Below are 19,466 nucleotides of genomic sequence, written 5' to 3'. Positions count from 1 at the left end.
CGTGGGATTCTGCCCTAGAGGGTGGCCCAGTCCCCCGGGCATTATGGTATGCAAGGAACTGGCCCGGAGCCAGTGCGTGATATTCCAGAAATTCTGGGAGGTGAGTAATTCTCCATCCTCATAACAGTCCTGTACTGTGGTCACTCCCGCCTCCACCCACTCCCTCAATTGAGCTTGCGTGAAGGGGGAGACATCACCTATCCGAGGCAGTCCTATGATGGGTAAGTCAGGTGCAAAGAGGGGCATTCCTCTCCGCACTTCGTACATCTATCCAAGCATTGCAGGGCTACTTTTAACAGCACCCCCATATATTTGATCTTATATTTGGGGTTCAGCATCCTTGGAAGTAATACCCCGCGGGGGATGCCCTGGTAATACCAGTGTCTCCAGCTCCCACCCGTCTAGCCACTGTGCCAACCATTGAAGTTGTGCCTCCAGATAATAGGCCTCGAAATCCGGAGCACCCAATCCTCCCATTGTCAAGGGTTGTCTTAGGATCAGAAGAGACACTCTGTTTTGACCCCCAACCCAGATTAGCTCCCTCAATAAGGCATCCATGTCCCTGAACCATTTCTTGGGGATCAGCACAAGGAGATTTGTAAAAAAGTAGAACAGCCTTGGCAATATGACCATTTTGGAGAGCGCTATTCTGGCCATAACTGAAAGTTTGAGGGAACACCAGAAGGTCACATTTGCCTTTAATGCATGGAGCGCCCTGCCCAGGTTCCCCTCCAGTAGGTTTGTCTGGTTATGAAACACCTGAATACCTAGATATTTGATGGAGCTAGGTGGGTCCCACCAGCAGGTCAATGGGCCGTGCCAGTGTACGCCTGGCAGGGAATATCTGAGTCTTCCGACTATTAACTCGGAGCCCCGATATCTTCTCAAACTCCTCTAAAAAGTGAAACGCTCTCGGTATACCCTGCGGTCCGTCCCAGATGTATAATAAAATGTGGTCTGCATATAATGAAATCATATGCATCAATCCATCCAGTACTATTCCAAGATTCCCTCCCTCAGCTCTGAATAGTTCCGCTAGGGGTTCCATCGCCAGAACAAAAAGCAGTGGCGACAGTGTACAACCCAGTCGGATCCCCCTGTGTAAGGGGTAAGGGGAGGACACCGGTGCTTACCCTTGCCATTGGGTCCGAGTATAACAAGCGAACCCATGGCAGCCCTTCGTCTCCCAAGCCCATTTTCCTCATCACCTGTAGGAGAAAGTCCCATCGTAGTGAGTCGAAGGTCTTTTCCAGGTTGACCGCTACTACCATGGCATCCAGGAACCTCATTAGGTCCTCGTGGAATAAGACATGATACAATCTACTCAGGCCGTTAGAGGTCGATCTTGTCAGGATGAAACCATTTTGGTCTGTGTGTACTAGACCCTGCATGTGTGGCGCAAGTCTAGTGGCCAACACCTTGCTAAGCAATTTAAAATCTAGGTTCAGCATTGACAGCTGGCAAAAGTCAGCTGTACCCGCCGAGTCCGATTTATTCTTGGGTAGAGGCACCACCAACGCCTCCCTGGTGGAGTCTGGGAGGCAGCCCACCTGAATTGCCGCAGCATACATTTTCTCAAGATGGGGGGCTAAAAGTGTTACATAAGTATAATAGAAATACGCAGGGAGACCATCTAGCCCTGGTGCCTTCCCTCTGGCCATTTATTTAATTGCTTAACTTACTTCCTGTGTAGAAGGGGCCCTCCCTAGACTTTACTGTGCCTCCCGATCTACCTTCCGGAGTCTCAAGCCCTCCCAAGTAAGCCAATACGCTTTCTTCGTGAATTTCCCCTGGATTGCTATATAGTTTGACATAATAGTTTCTGAAAATGTCATTAATATTTTGGGGGAGGAGATCGTCACCCCCTCTGATGTTAATTAATTCGGGATCAGCGAGCCCCTGATCTCAGGCCGAATCAACCATGCTAGCATTTTCCCAGCCTTCCCACCTTCCACTTGCTGTCTCTCTTGATATGTGTGTGAATCTAAGAGTCTCATCCATTCCAGGTTTCATTGCATTTGCTTTTTATTTCTGATAAACGCTTCTTATCTTCATCTCTCTGGATGACCCTATCCAGTGTCTGAATTTGTGCTTCCAATGACTGGAGCTCCTGATTGATCTCTCGTCTAGCGCCCACCGTTTGGCCCATGCATTGGCCAGTCACCACCACCTTAAATGCGTTCCACTCTATCACGAGGGTGCTCGCCGTGCCCTGGTTTCATGCAAAATAAGTTGATATGGCTGTAGATAGCTGCCTAAAGCAACCGTCTTCAAGTAAGTTGGGGTCTAATCTCCATAGTGGAATAGGTGCCTTCTCTGGAGTTGGGGCAAATTTCAAAAGGAGAAGGCTGTAGTCCAATATGGAGCACCCTAAGTATTCTGCCCCTGTCAAGGTAGATACTAATTGCCTAGAACAGAGTAACATGTCCAATCTGGTATGTAAGCCATAAAGAGGGGAATACAAGGAGTATTCTCTCCTTAATGTGTTTTGTCTCTTCCATATATCTAAGAGTTCCCAACCAGACATTCACTCCAGTAGGCCCCTAGCTGTCATGGCTGCTGCTGTACCCCATAGAGGTGGCGTGGATCTATCCATGTTTAGGTCGATCACACTATTGTAATCCCCCCCAGGAATAGATCACATGAAGCCACTTCTGACAATGGTTTAGAAAGCTGTAGTAGAAACGGAGCTTGATCCTGGTTCGGGGCATATATGCTCCCCAGTGTTAATTCTCTCCCCTTCACCAGTACATATCGCCCTTCTGTGTCAATGATTTTATCAGTTGCAAGAAAGGGTGTACCGGGTTAGATCCATAGAAGGGCCCCTCTGGCATATGCCGAGTAGCTCATGGCGAACAGCTGGCCCGCCATCTACGCTTAAGCCTGGCGACTTCTGTCATCAAGTGGGTTTCCGGAAGCATCACTATCTACGCGCCTCTACGTCTAATGTAATTTAGTATACTATAGCGCTTAGATGGTGAGCCCATGCCCTGAATGTTCCAGGATATCAGTTTGAAATCCTCTACTAGGCCTTGATGACTGGTCATTACCACCACTGGCCGTCCCCCCCCCCCCCCCCCAACTCCCACCAACAGGCCTCGAACTGTGTCATGTGTGGAGGACCCCAGAGTAGCAAGTAACAATCCCAACATTATAACTCCCTGTCCCAAGAGCGGTCTGGCAACGGCCAGCTGCCCAAACCTGTAAACAAACATCAATTCGGTTAGAACACCACCTTCAGCTCCGCAGGCGGTACACTCTGGAGGGGGGTGGGAAAGTCAAAGATCCTTGGAAGGGTATTGATCTCGCCCTGGTACCACAGCTTGTGGGGGGGCCACCCTATCTTCTCCCCAGAAAACCGCGGTGTATAGAACCTCAGTGTCTCATGCACTTGAAGAAGCAAAATCCTCCCATTATCAGCATCCTTAGTTAATGTCATCCGCCGAGCAAGGAGTCAATTTTGGCAGGTCTAGTTCATTGCCTGTGTTGTCCTCTGAGTTCGTAGATTGCTCAGAGTTTAGTCGTCGGTCTAATTTTTGAGGCAACATCAGCAAGGGCACGGCCTGCAACAATGCTTTTCTGTCTTGTTGCGTCTGAGAGGTTGTGAGTTTCTGTAGAGCACTGGCCTTCCTGGAGCGCTGTTGTCTGTTCCTGGCTACACGTTTCGTCCCCCGGGGGCCCTGCTGTGGTTTGGACAGGGAAGTGCCTTTTTTATACGCCTCCAACCAAGACCAAGTCTCATCAGGTGAGTTGCAGAAATGTGTAGCTCCACCCAGAATAATCCTGAGCTTTTCTGGGAAGATCTGAGAGTACTGCAAACCGCCTCTCGGGGGGCTTTCTTGGCCTCTATAAAGGATGCTCGCTGCGCTTGCACATGGGCTGTGAAGCCCGGGAACATCAATACTTTGCTATTATCCAGGGGGTATGGCCCGTGTGCGCGTGCTTGCTGTAGTATTGAATCCTTGTCCCTATAATATAAAAGTTTAGCGACTACTGGTCACGTAGGTTTCCCCGGAACAGTCACACGCCCAGTGACTTGATGTGTTCGAAATGCAAAGAGTTTAGGGAGGGAGTCAGAGGGTATTATATCTCTCAGCCATTTCTCTAGGAACGTCAGCATGTCCGTGCCCTCCATTCCCTCCGGAATGCCCACTATCCTGATGAAGTTTCTTCGATTCTGTCCTTCAGCATCTTCAGCCCGTCGCTCCAGCTCAGTCACTCTCGATGTGAGGTCGTCCAATCGCAAAGCCCCTTGTTTGTGTTCTGGAAGTTCAGCCACTGTGGTTTCCACTTCTTTGACCCTGTCGGACAGCTTACGGTGCTCAGCCTGCAACAGACCCAGTCCTAACAATATCGCCCCTATATCTTGTTGCAACGCCGCCTTAGTATCTGCTACCGTAGCGAGTACTCTGTCTAGAACTGTGTGCAGTGAGGTTTCTGTGTCCGTGGGTTCTCTGCCATCTTTTTCTGCGGGCTGAGGGGAAGGTTTGCGTGTGTTGGGCTTAGCGTTCCCGACCTTTCCCTTAGGTTTCGGCATCTTGCCACTCATTAATAGGCGTGAGGTCGTGCAAAGGAAGTCCAAGTTCCTGCCAGTCCCTCCATACTCTCCATATCTTTTCCGGCCAAAGGATCCCTGAAGACTTAAATCTAGAGTGCAACCGGCGGTATGATGGGCCCAAACGGTTAGGACGTCCAGCCACCAGGACCCCCCCTTAATCTGTATGTTTCCCCCACCATCATCACCCTTAGTAATTTGGTGAACTCAATTGTTCCTCAGCTGCCTCACCTCTAGCGCAGATCCTAGGAGGGGGCCCGTTCACCCCTTGCTCATGTCCAGGTCCGGATCCTCCTCTTAGCAGCTGGCCCGCCTAGATCCGCGCTCTGGAGGCATATGGATACTTATACTGCCTTACCGGTCCAGACCTTCTCTCAATTGTGCCCCATAACCATCAGTTTGGCCTAACTGCGCAGGTCATGGGCCCCGCCTCTCGCCCAGCACTCGTATGTGTCACAAGCCTCCAGTACATCACCTAAGCGTGTTTTTGGGAACTTCTGTGTCCGCTTCACTGCCTCCAATTCCACCGATAACTTTCCTCCCCCCTCTATGCAGGGACGCATTTTTTCCCTCCTAAGTCTCGCACTCAGCCTGCAGCAGCCAGACTAACCCCGATGTAGGCCTCAGAGGACGTGGTGCTCCCAACCTCGACTTTCAAATTCTCGCTGCCTTCGCCTCGAGTTTCAGGCCTCTCTGGTCCCGCCGGTCTCAGCTTCACTCCTGCTGAAGTTTTGGGGTCAAATTTCAAGGTTCAAGTCGACCCCTTCAGGCCCGGCGTGAGCACCACTCCGGGCACTCTCCTTTCTCAGCACCTCAGTCCGCTCTGGGGTCCCTCAATCTCCAGGCTTCAGTCCAGTGCCTCCCCTCCAGAGTGCCGTAGGCTAGTCTGTTTCAGCAGCAGGTCAAGCATGACCTCACGTGGGTCTTCTCTCGCTTGCCGAGCCTCTGTCGTCTCAGGCCAACAGCATGCAGCTGGTTCTTCTTTTGCCTCTCCGTGTTCTCGTGGCCTCGGGAGCTCTCAATGTCACTCTCCCAGCGACTCTCGCTTGATTTATCCCCTTTTAGGGGGCTGCCTCTTCACACAGGAATGGAGAAATACAGGATATTTGCCTGTCTGGGACGTAGGTGTAGTTGATCGCTGGCCTTTGTGTATTCCTCCAAGAAAATCCACAAAGGGGACTAGGTGCTATCAAGATGGACCATCCTGACAGAATTGGAGATGTGGAGCTATGCACAGCCCCACCTACATTTCTAAGGAGATGCCTTTGGCACACACACACAAATGACTTTACACTAGCCTTTTGTCATGCCAGACATCCTGGGACCAGGGCAGGGAGAAAGGAAATTCCAGAGCCATCTGTTTGACTCTGGAAACTTCTTACACTTCACAACTGAAACAGGTATAAAAATAGGACCCTCAGACCAATTTTTTAGTTCATTTCTGGACCTCAGAGTACTGCCCTATTTGCTGAGGCATACTGTGTACTTTAGAGGACTGCCCTGTTGCTCCAAGAGGGCTTCCCTACTGCCTGAAACTGGCCCTGTGCCATCAGAGACTGCCCTGCTGCTTGAGACCTGCTTTTCTGGCTGAAACCTGGACCACCAGAGTGACCCCAAGGGATATCTGCAGGCCTTCTGTTCAGAGCTACGGGGACACAAAATGCTCCAACAACTTTCAAAGTACACCATGACCCAGCTGAAGTGTCTCCTGACCCTCCAAGTGGTGACCCCCAGTTCTGGACCCTTGGAAGTGGTGCTAAATGCACCCAACCAGCCAAAATCTAAAACTTTGGACTTGCAAAATGATCTGTCAAAAAGTGCTCTGAGAACTGAGAGCAGACTATGACCTACCTACTAGCCGATCCGCCCAAGGTGCATCGCCGGTAGGCCTGACTTGGTGGTAGCTCCTGCTACATTCTTCTCCGTAGCAGCAAATCAAGTTCAGTGACTCCTTTCTGGAAGGGTATACAGCCTCCTGGAGCCCTTGTCTGATACAGCCTGCAACTTCGCCCCACTAGAGATGTTCAACATCCAAAAAAGAGACTACGTCCGAACGACAACATCTTCACTGCAGCTTTCTCCAACAGCTCCCTGACGATGACGCCGCCTCCTTCTCAGACACTGCCAGCTGCTTTGCCCCACTGAACTTAACCTTCTCAGACATTTTTCTTAGAAATTTCTCCTGAGTCTGTAGTTAAGCACAGACAGCGCCTACTCTACTTCTTATATCCAAATTGAGCTTCACCACGGTCGGCCAAAACTTTCGACTTTGCCCCAATCTCTCTCGACTCAAAGCCCGTGGTTGGCGCTGTGATTTTTTAGGTGCTAGATTGCACTAAAAGCTTTCAAAACTTATATCTCCGATTCTACTGATTGAATTTCTGTCATTTGGGTGTCAAATAACGTATTGCACGTTACTCTATTTTTCTAAATTAGTGTGGGATTTTTCTTGTGGTGTATTTTCACTTTATTATTGTTTCAGTGCTGTATAAATACTTAAAAAATTGCCTCCAAGTTTAAGCTTGACTACTTTTGTGGCAAGCTACCAGAGCGTTAAGTGACGAGTATTGTGGTTACACCCCCCTCAACCAACATTTCTCACAGGTAGGGATTTTTTTTTTTAAGTCTGACGCTGACAAAAACCTTTTATCATGAACATGAACAGAGAGGCGTTTAGGTCCACCCACTTCAGCCTTTGCTTGGTTTGGGCAAGCTCCCTTCAACTACTGACTGTGTGAAGTGTCTTTCACACTTGGATGAGCCCACAGCACTATTGCACATGTTTACATTTTCTGATTGCTAAAGAAGCTGTCCATCTCCAGAATCACAGTTGTCCCTTATCAAATGTTTCCAGCACCTGTACATTTGCCGGATCATTTCCTTTCCTTAATGGATGAATCTGGATGTTCCAAAAATGCGCCAAGTTCCATGAACATAACGCCAGGCAAAGACATCAATGCCTGGTTCCATTAGAAGACCTTAGAAGGAGCACAGGACCTGCATCCGGTAGGCCTCCAAGTTCACACTCTCTCGCAGCCATGACCATGTATTCATGATCAAGGTGAATATATTTTCTTTAAATCAATGGAAACTCTGTGCAAAAGTGTGCTCCATGATCTGTGCATGCAGATGCCATTCACACACAGACACGCACACATGTATGTGCTGTGTGTATGTGCACGAGTACATGCTGTCTAGGTGCCTTTGGGACAGTTTGTGTTGTGTGTGCATATGTATGTGTCACTTTTAATTATGCTCTCCATGCATGCATATCTGCCAACAGGATCGTCAGTCTGTGTATGCACTATGGAAAAAACAAGACCTGCTGCCTTTACCAATGCATGTTTATATTTGCAGAGGAGTTTTAGCATCTGTGTCCTGAGTATTCAAAAACTGGAAGAGATCTAGGACTTGGTGGGGAACAGGATGCCTAGGGTGTACAGCCTTTAAGTGAATATTTGGGTGACACTGTGTAAATCAGGAACAGCATCATGAGGGCTGGAATTTGATAGCTAGAAAGAGACTGAGAAAGGAGAACACCATGCATGTTTTGTTGGATGGCATTCTTATTGAATTCATGTTAAGACATTGTGGGCTAAGGAGCCAATGGAAAAAAGGAGAATGGAATGCTATTAATGTGATGGATGATATAGTTACAGATGGGTGAGCATACAGAAAGTCAGGGTGGGTTGCCTTTGGTGTGAATGACTTGGCTGTGGGAACTGATCAGATTGTAGTCATAGGGGAGAGACTCAGTTTGAAATGTTTGATCTTTAGAAATTTCTAGAAGCTTTAAGTGTCCTAATGGTTGGAGATGTATGTTTTGTGAGAATGGATAGGCCAGTAGGCAGTCTAGTTCACAAAATTATCAGTACAGTGGGGTGTGGGAATGAAGTGGAAGTAGGAGGTAGTACATTTAGTGATGTGTTCAAAGGAAATTGGGGAATGTATGGGGATCTGAGGCACTTGGGATTACCTTGTTGAGCTTAAAATTAAGCCTGGGCGGACTTCGCGGAGTTAAGCTACGGAACTCCATGAAATGACAAAAAGTTTTTCATAACTCCGCAAGCTCTGCGGAGCGTGATAAACTCCACAAACTCCATGAACAGAGTGGAGTTCACCGCCCAGGCTTTCTTAAAATGTACCCTGTACCAATGAACTTGGGGCAAATTGTGTGGAGTAATCCATTTTTTTGTGATGGAAATGAATGCGACAATTGGGGCGTCTTGAGCACCAGAGCCTCTGCTTACCTTTTCACCTTCACAATCTCTAAAAGATATGCCTCCTTAGCCACACTAATCTTACTCATCCTTCAGCCTCTGATTCTTTCTGAAATCCCATAGACAGACTCACCTATTCTTCTATCACAATCTATGACCCCGCATTTACTTAGGAGTTGTCCTACAATTCTCAACCCATCTGTCCTCCAGAACACCCCCTTTTGTTTTCCAAGGGCCTGGTTTTGTGAACTGGACAGTATGGCCCCAAATTTCTCAAGGGGGGGGCCACGTCTGGCCTGGACTCTATGTCGGATTCCTCATTTGATGGGGGGGATGGGGATGACGCATTTATAGCTGTACTTCCTGGTTACGTGCCTCCTGGTCATACACAATGGGTTCAACGGGGGCTGGTCGGGCCCAGCTTACCGGCTCAAACTGAGCGAACTGGGTCTGTCCAAAATCCAATCATTGATGTATGGGGGGTCCATTCCATCCCGGTTACCAGAAGTAACGCGCTCTGTGCTGTTGGCCTGGTGGGCTGCACTGCGTCATACTCACTGGACACGCAGGCTGACTCAGTGCACGCCTCTCTGGCATAGTACTTGGCTCCGAGAGGTCAGTGGGTTGCAGGGTTTTAGACCATGGGATCTCATAGGAATCTCACAACTTGGAGATGTGTGGACAAGCGGCCATATGTGCTCCTTCCAGGACCTCCGAACCGGTTACTCCCTGTACCCATCTCAATTTTATAAATACTTGCAAGTGCGACATGACCTCCACATGCATATCACCGCTGACACCAGGATCCCCGAGTATAGCCCCACCGGAGCACAGACTATGCTGGGAGATTTAGGCAAAGGGGGCATTTCTTGTATCTACCGAACATTGGTTAACAACGCCCCCACTACACTGGATACTTTGAGAAGCCAATGGGAAGAATGGGTGGGTCCGCTCAATGAGGATTGGCGTGATGCCCTTATGGTGCCTAAGACGGTCACTGCGTCAGCCAAACTCAGATTGATCCAACTATACTACTTGCACGCCGCCTACTTAACACCCCTTCGCCTCAATCGGGTGGGCCTGTACTCGAGCGCATCCTGCACGAGGTGCGGTCACGCCCCAGCTGATTTTTTCCACATGGTCTGGGCATTCCCCCATCTGGCGCGATTCTGGGGTGATATCGAGGAGGAGCTCACAGAAACCTTGGTGTGGGAAGTCCCTCACGACCCACGACACACTCTGCTGGGGATTACAGGTGGGCTGGACGGGTCCCGGAATAAAAAATTAGTTTTCAACACGGCCATGGTAATGGCCAAACGAGACATAGTTGCGGCTTGGAAATGTCCGGATCCACCCTGCACAGGGAGGTGGCGAAGGGGGTAGACTGGTGCGCGACCCAGGAAAAAACCTTGTACGAGGCACAAGGGTGTCCCAAAAAGTACTGCAGGGTGTGAGGTAAATGGCTGGGTACCATGGAGTATTCAAAGTAATGTATATAATCATTCTACCTACTTGTGCCTTAAGAAGTCGGGACGTATGCGCTGTAATTGGCGGCGAATTGTCATCTTCAATGTATCATGTTGATTTGATGATGTTTGGTTTTCAAAACAATAAAATTGATTATCAAAAAAAAAAGCCAATCCATCCAGCTGCATGGCACCAGGAATATCAATGTAGGAATATTGTCTGGCATAAATGTTGTATCCTAAATATTGTCTACAAAAATATTGCCCTATTTGTGTTAATAATAGAAAATCTAATAACACTCAGCAATATTTTTATAAATGACTATAAACTACTGCCCAGTCTCCCTTCTGCCTCATTTCTCCAGTTCACATGACAGAGTGGCCCTCTACTAATTGACCAACTTCCTCTCTACCCAACATCATGACAAACATCTAGAATTACAAGTCTGGAATGTGCAGTGCTCAGAGACAGCTCTCACACATATCCTCTACTTCTTTACCTCAGCACAATATAAACACCTCTCCTCTATCTTCATAGGACTTGAAATGCCGTTTTGCGGATCCACACATTCTACTCAACACTCTAGCCACATAAAGAATCACAAGCAGTATCTTCTTCAACTGTCCTCCTAACTCTATGGATGCTCATTCTGTATGTCATGAGTCACTAACAAATAAACCTTCCCCATAGGCATCCCACAAAGATTTAGTCCCCGCACTTCACTCTATACATCACCCAGTAGCAGCCCGTCCTTAAGGGCGGTTGGGACCCACCCCCTACCTTTTTCACAAACATGAAGAGTGTCTGTCAGGCTGAGCAAAGGTCAGCCCGACAGACTCTCTTCATGTTCAGGTCAGGCAGCCAGGAGCTATACATGCATTAAATGCGCAGGCGCCTGGCTGCCTGAGATAAACATTGCCAGGCTGTAAATTTTCAAAGTCCTGTGGCTGTGACCTCTTCAGCCTGGCAAGGGGCTTGGAGGTCCTCCCCTTATAGCGAGGGTGATTGTCACAGACAGACTTAGATGCTTTGGTTTTAAGCCCGAAAATGCCCAAGGTGGACTGTCCATCCGTGACGATCATCACACAGTGGGCTGGTGCCAGCAGACTCATTAACCCCATCCGTTCTGTGATAAGTATGGGGCAGCCCCCTTCTCTCCCATAAAAAAGTCAGCCAATGAGAAGAGGCAGCCCAATCCTCCAGGAACCACCTAGCTTTCCCACCTGCCACCCGAGATCACTGGGCGACTGACAAGTTTGGTGTGTGAGTATGTATGAATGTATGTGTTGTGGTGTGTGCATGCTATGAATGGGTTTGTGCATGATTATGTGCTTGTGAATGAAGGATGTAAGTGTGCGCACTTGTGAATGGATAGGTGTGAGTGAGTATGTTGATGGGTGAGTATAGGTATGTATATGAGTGGCCAACCCAACGCCCACCCAAGGCATAACACAGGCCCCCGCATCCCCTGCAGTGCGGGGGGGGGGGCCCGAGCTGCAGGGGGCCCCTCCGCCCAGTACTCGGGCCTTAGAGCTCCGAATTAAATCCAGAATGGGGGCCCCTCTGTGTACCTTGCAGGGGAGGCCTCCTCAGCTTTCGTTACACCCGCCCCCGCTCGAATAACCAACCACCACTGACACCACCATCATTTCTCTTTCAGAATCTCTTATCATCCAAGCGCAAATGACACACAATTTGTTCCTCCTTCCCAACCCTTTCTCAAGCAAACTCTGGCCACATATTAAGACAGCTCTCTAGACTCAAACGTTGAATAATGCCTTGCTGCTTCATCCTCAATCCAGAAACAAAACAAACCTCTTTTTTTTAGTATCCTCAATTGTTTTACAGCACATGCCATGCACCCAACACTATAATCTTCCAACAACAACTTGGTCATCCACTTCGACACTGCTACCACCTCAGCGTGAGCATAGCATCCACTGCAATATGAGCAAAATACGTTCAAGCATCATACCCATGCTGCCAAACTGACAGCGAGCTACATTGATGCTAAAGTCAATAGGGGAGAGGAGTTGGCCTAACGGCTAGGACGGTCGACCTCGAATCTGGGGAACTGGGTTTGAATCCGGAGAACTGGGTTTGAGTCTCAGCAATGATGTTGAACATCCTGTGATTCTGGGCAAATCACTTAATCTCCCCGTGCCTAACCAAAAAAGTGAACGTGCGTCCTCATGTAACGTAAGTGGTGCTATGTAAAGCGCTCCGATACCCGGTTCGGGTCAAGTTCACGCTACCCCTAACTCCATCCATTAGACCAGTGCCCTTTTCAACTTCTTAACCCTTTCTTCTGTTCTTCTGTTTCAGCCACCGCTTAGCCAATCCACTCCGGGCAACAGCAGTCACACTCTAGATTGGTTAATTCCAACCGAGATCGATGGCACGTCATGTTCTCACAAACACCGTATTCATCCTTGCGGTTCAGATCAATTGCGCAACTAGCTGCTCTCGCTGAAATGTAATAGCCCAAGGAATCGAGTGTATCCCTTCCCTCTGTTCTATTAAGATTATTAAATCCTATCTCGCTCTTCAAGAAGGTACCAAAAGTCCACCATCTCTTACGGATCAAACAAGCCCAACATCTCAATGGCAATTTGGTACACTCTTTTTGTTTCTAGCAACCTGCTAAAACACTTCATCACCACATTGGTGGGAACTTCACAACCATAACAAATCTAACTAAAGCATCATTTCTGCTGGGTGGGGTCATTTGAGGTTGTATTGCCAAACAATGCTGAAACTTAATCTCAGGAACAACTGTTGGAATAGGTGCAAGTTCATTGATTCCTCAATATTATCCCTCATCCACATCCTTTCACCTGTGTACATTTTGCAAGGTTTTTCCTTCTAAAATGCGCCTGGGCAAAGGAACTTGCAAATATGATCCTCGTAATCCCGGTTTGACAGGAAACAACTATTTTAATCTGCATCAGGGTTACCGTAATTTCCGTAAATATGACCTTTGTGTAGTTGTTTCCCTACCATTGACTTTCACCCAACCAGTGGATTTCGGTCCTTAATTCTATACATAAATTCACAAAGGATCTTACGGCGACAATAGTTTTGGGAACTAATTACCTTGGCCATGCAAAATCTGTTCTAAAGTAAAGATACAAAGGTTTACTGGTTAGGAGTGACACGAGTTTCAATTATCATACGTCTCCCATAATGCCAAATGGGGGCGGGGGGTGAAGCAGTTAATGTTAATAAGGTTCAATTAAGTTTCCATATTTTAAGTGAATTATGTTGGAATACTTGGATGCATCTACAACATGCCTAGAGGACGCATCTGCAACATGTCTAGAGCATGTACCTACAACATGTCTAGCAGATGCATCTACAGCATGTCTAGCGGATGCATCTACAACATGTTTAGAGCATGCATCTACTACATGTCTAGAGCATGCATCTACTACATGTCTAGAGCATGCATCTACTACATGTCTAGAGCATGCATCTACATGTCTAGAGCATGCATCTACATGTCTAGAGCATGCATCTACTACATGTTTAGAGGATGCATCTACAACATGTCTGGAGGATGAATCTGCATGTCTAGCGGATGCATCTACAACATGTCTAGAGGATGCATCTACAACGTTTAGAAACGGTATCTACTACATGTCTAGCGGATGCATCTACAACATGTCTAGAGGATGCTGTTGTGCCCCCACTGTAGATATCTGCAGGTGTTTTAATATTGTTAGAGAAGCCAAGTAAAATTGGAAATTTTAGGTGGGTCACCTTGGCACATTGCAAGCTTTGGTCATAAAATCCAGACACAGCGTTCACGTTTTTGGTCCTGTTTGAATTGCGTTAATGTTCATTAAAACATTGATCATACATTACCCATTTGCAAGGAAGTTGGGATTCCAGAGTTCATGAGTGATTATGTTTTTAATTTTGACGAAATATTCCGTGCCATCTGGTTCAGAAAGACTATGCTCGCCCAGTGCCACACGATACGAGACTTCTTCGCTGAAAGTGAGTTAAGACATCATTACAATTTTATTTTACAAATCTGCATTTAAGAAAATTTCATAGGCATATCAATTTTGCAATGCGGTCTTAAAAAATCAATACAATGATTAAAGCTAGAGGCTAAGAATCTGATTAGTGTGTCGAAAAATCCCACCGTGTGCAATCATCTGTATGCACAGGGGTCAAAGTTCCGAGTTTTTTTCGGAATTAGGACATGCTAAACTCCAAATTCCCCGATAAAGTTCAGATGGTCAGAGCAGCAGGAATTTAGCAGGGGAAATGGTCCTCTATTTACCAGTATATGTAGGTTTTGATTCAATAAGCACCAGAAGCTGCATGTCATTCCCCATTTAATTGGAAAAGGCAGAAATTATAGCACTTAATAAATTCCAAACACTGGAGAGTCCAATTTTATTGGGTGTGATAACTTCCACTCGTAATCCGGTTCCTTATGTCAAGCAATGTAACTGAGGGGCTTGACCTTTATATTGGCCACACTATGGGACATATGTATAAGGGGATATCGCCACCAGAAAGTCCCTTTTAGCGACGTTCTGAAGGCGATATGCCCTTATCTATATTTACAAAGCGGCGTTAAGCTACTTTGTGTGGCTTAACACCACCTTGTAAATACAGCCCCTTTTCATGCGCCACTTACCATGAAAGGGGCGTGCAATGGGTGTTGCAATGGGCGTTCCACCGCAACATCCATTGCTCGTAGATGCTGCCCCAGATTTACAAGGCTGGGACAGCACCAATAAGGCCATGGAATACCTGGTCTTAGAATGGCGATACGTGGAGAAAATATTAATTTCTCTGAGTATTTTGCTCTATGTGTGCAGCATTCTGCAGCACACATAGGAGGAGCAAATCACCATTATTGATTGTTTATTTGCAGGAAGGCGTACCTTCCTGCACATGAACAATCACCCCTGCAGTCAGGCACCCTTGCAACATGGCGGCAGGGTGCCTGTGCCAGCGCTAGGCAGATTTTTTAGCACCAGCACTAGGGGAAACACGGGGTGCACCGTATTTTTGTAAATACAGCGCATCCCTGCGTTTTAAAACTGTCAGAGGGTGGCACTGCCAAATTTGGTATAAGACAAGCGCCCTGGCATTTTCTTGTATATATGCCCCAATGTGTCCATCTTTTTTTTTTTTTTAAATACCTGGTAATATTCTGTGCCCAAGAGAGGAAAAATGTAGAGCAGTTCAGAAATGACATTAGTATCATGCCCTTGTGACAGTACCTCGACACAGAGTACAATGCATGTTGTTTGCTTCTGTAAAGTTTATAAAAAGTGGAGGACGCACTATATTTTAAGTCTTTTAAAACAGTTATAGTTCACTCAATGTCGACCGGCGTATCTTTTTTTACGGACACTGCCTACTTGTGATATTTGTGTAAGAATGGCATCCTTTCTATGGAGTGTCTTATATGCTAGGAAGAACACTATGATAGAGGATATGAATAATGTAACCAACTAGGGGGGAACGTGTTTATATGAATTATGAAGGTAGTTCTATCTGTTTAGTATATGGAAAACACTAATACATTGTTTTTATAATGTGATTTTATTAGTTTGACTCAAGGTAGGAGAGCAGAATATGATTAAATGGTTGACTTAGACAAGAGGTACTTATTCTCCTGTATGTACATTATTGATAGAACGCATAGAATTTTAGTGGGATGAGTTAACAAGCATTTGCAATGCAATAGGTCTCGCATTAGTTAGAGATTTTGGCATTGTTTATATTTTTCTGGATTTGTTTGTTGTTTTCTGTACTGAATGTGTTAGCTAACTACAGTTTTTTATGTATCTGTGGAGTAAGTATGTGTATTATACCTTTTGCATTTAATATATTTGCTGGTGTAATAGTATATGTAGCATAAGCTAGGGTAGCAATAATGTGTATCTGTAAACCATAAAAATAGTACGGATACAAAAAATCAAAGTGCCGCACTTTATAAAGTAAAAGCACCACGAACACTAAATAGAAAAGTAGGTAAGAAATAATTGGCAGATGCTGCATGTGGCTGTGCCCTGCAAGGCACCAGAAAGCGCACAGAAACGTTTAACAGAACTTATAAGATACACATAAGGGCATCTGTTTGTACACTACTATTTGTAAAACATTGCAGAAGGTATCAATAAAAATTGGTATTTGTTGCCTCTGTTTGTTGTTATATGTGTAGTGGGATAATATTTATTAACAAATGGTATAAAAATATAGTTGCACGTTTAAAGCGCTGCTTATAAACATGCAAAACAAACACTAGTTAAATATGTCCTGTGAGTTGCCCTAAACAGTAACCTAATGTTAGAACAGCAAAAGCAGCACGTAAATATAAGTGAAACCGAATCGAAATTTATTGCTGCGATAGCAGAAGCAAAAGCGCCAAGTATGTAAAAAAAAAAAGGTACATTTTTAAATAAATATATAATACGCCAAAATATGCTAAAGTGGAAGTGTCATGAAAATGGCTCACACAGTTAACACGTAATGTATAAAACAACTACGAAATAACAGACAGATGTGGGCAAGGCGTCTTTTAGTCTGTTTTGTTTATTTACAATACACTGAAAGCTATCATAGAGACGAAGAAAGGCACAGCATGTGGTTTACTATCTAGAACAGTTTGCTTGTAGCAGCTAATTAAGTGCGAACAGTGGATGGTGTTATAGATAAGAGTAACAGATACACCTCCAAACAACAAACAAAGTGCTAGAGGGATGTTTTGTGTCCTGTAAGAAGTTTGTAGATGGCATATGTTTACCAGCTGCCACATAATATTGTGGAACGTCCTAAACATGCCGTAACAGGGTATTATAGTACCTGCATCCACCTAAAAAATGCATTCTGCTCCGACAACCAAACTGCAGTTAGGAGATTGCATTATGAAAGCAAAGTACAGAAAACTTTGTGTAAACAGTTGTAGAGCCCGGCTGTAAAATAATAGACACTTATGTTTAGCCAAATAGGCGAAGTCAAATTGATTGATTTAAATCCCAGTAGGAGTTGTAAGCAGACACAACAGTATAGACACTGTCTAAAAGCGACACAGCGGCCAAAAAATAAAAAAAATACGCCTTGCTGTCCCAAAAATGTATATGTTTAGGCTGCTATACAAGGGCTGCATTTGTTGAATTGAACAACGCTGTGAGTGGCATATTTTAAAACATCACACCACTAATGGGAAACACAATTGCAAAAAACGCGCTATGGTGCTGTATTACTGTGGCGCTTTAGTTCTGTTAATGTATACAGCGCTTTAATCTTCTTTAGGTGGTACTGTGTGTAAAATGTCCACTTTGAATAAAACCTCGCCAATAAAACGTTGCGATGGAACAACACTAATCCGAGAAACTAATTGTGGCCTAATTGTGTGTGGATGCAAGGCTGCTAATGCTATCGACCTCAGAAGGATGAAAAGGGAATCAAGACGGTATTTAAAAAAAATCACGAACAACATTAAAAAGAACAGACTTTCCGTGTTTTGTTGCAGCAACACGGGGCGGCTACGAGAACAGAGATCACATGACACAAACGCTACATCTGTTTTCTTCATAAGGAATAAGCAGCTCATTAATTGAGTGAAACTAGAGCACAGCACGGTGTGCCGCACACCTGTATTATTACAGACTTCCATGAGGGGGGGGGACAAGCACAGGGAGGACTGGGAGCTGGGCAAGGACACAGAGGGAGTGAAGGTGGGGCTGGGGAGGAAACATAGAGGGGGCAGAAGTACTCGACTGAGCAGCTGAGGGCACCATTGATAAACACAAATACTGCGAATGTTTACTTTTTTGCCTTATATGTAATCAAGACGGTATGTAAAAAAAATCACGAACAACATTAAAAAGAACAGACTTTCCGTGTTTTGTTGCAGCAACACGGGGCGGCCATGAGAACAGAGATCACATGACACAAACGCTACATCTGTTTCCTTCATAAGGAATAAGCAGCTCATTAATTGAGTGAAACTAGAGCACCGTTTAAAGAAAATCTTTTCTCTTCCCCCCCCAAATGGCTGAAACGCAGCGTTCTAATATCTGGCGAAAAGACCACGACTTTAGTTAGTAGGACCAAATTGTTGTAAATAAAGCATGTTTTGTTTGGTATGTAAAAGGTCATACATTTCTTTTTTTGGGGGGGTTTTTATGTAGCTTGGCAGTTTAGGTTGTTGGACAGGTAACCAATTTTGAGGCAGAATTAAGAAAATCCATCTCTCCCCTGCAACCTTCCCCTCCTCTCCACAGAAGCAAAAGATCAGCACAGCGAGGGGTCTTGAGAGAGTGAGTGAGGTGTGTAGAGAGAGATGTTGCGTGTGAACAGTCCCTGCGTGTGTGAGCAGTGCCGGTGTGTGTGAGCAGTGCCGATGTGTGTGTGCGAAGTGCCTGTGTCATTGGTTGTGTGTGAGCAGTGCCGGTGTGTGTGAGCAGTGCCGATGTGAGTGTGTGCAGCGTGTGTGTGTTTGATAGTAACTAGTGTGTGTGAGAGTATTGTGTGTGGATGCAAGGCTGCTAATGCTATCGACCTCAGAAGGATGAAAAGGGCATCAAGACGGTATGTAAAAAAAATCACGAATTTCTAGATTCAGCAGAAGGTAGGACTGGCACAGAGTCAGTGACCGCAGCGCCAGCTCGTGTGAACTGAAGCAGACCATGAGGATCATTAATGCACCCCAGGAGATGCGGCCTTTGTTAGAGTCGCCTCGTCTCATGGGCCAGAAATGGCCTAAAGCCCAGTCTGTGGGTGAAATTAAGCAGAGCCCGCGCTGGAAGCCATGGATGGGGAGGGAGGGGGAACCATGGCACATGGAGGAAGCGTCGGCAACGGCGCCCGCTTCACGAACCATGAAGTGCAGGCGTCCGTGGAGGGGTGTGGGTGTGGCGAAGGGGTCAGACCGCATAGTTATATAATGCAACACAATGTACACAGAGACAACACTTACACACGGAGAACGTGCAGTCACAGAGCACACAGAGACCAGTGGCAGGGAGTACTCGAGTCGAACACACACGTTACTCTCTGATTCAGCGCTCCTGGGCAGTCTCCATCGAGGCACAGCTCCGGAACGTGAGCCATCATTCTTGCTGATAACACCTGGAGACACCAATAGGAACACGGTGTGACCAAAACACCAGATACTCTCTGTACCACACACGCAGCAGCTCTGATGGACGAGAGCACTTACGGTGTGCAGCACACACAAGGAGCTT

At 46.2% G+C, this 19,466-nt stretch overlaps 1 protein-coding gene across 1 annotated transcript in view; it reads right to left on the bottom strand.

Moving 5' to 3' along the window:
- LOC146789729 (chymotrypsin-like elastase family member 1) overlaps positions 1-19,466 on the bottom strand; it is a 127,803-nt gene that overhangs the window by 57,064 nt on the left and 51,273 nt on the right. The window contains exon 4 of the mRNA XM_085632060.1: positions 14,110-14,238. Coding sequence (XP_085488186.1) covers positions 14,110-14,238 — 129 coding nt within the window. The remainder of the gene's footprint in view (positions 1-14,109; positions 14,239-19,466) is intronic.

This window comes from Triturus cristatus, chromosome 10 (assembly GCF_964204655.1).
Source record: "Triturus cristatus chromosome 10, aTriCri1.1, whole genome shotgun sequence".
In the NCBI taxonomy this organism is placed as follows: domain Eukaryota; kingdom Metazoa; phylum Chordata; class Amphibia; order Caudata; family Salamandridae; genus Triturus; species Triturus cristatus.
The sequence above is the reverse complement of the archived record's forward strand: the minus strand, read 5'-3'. Positions and strand labels throughout refer to the sequence as shown.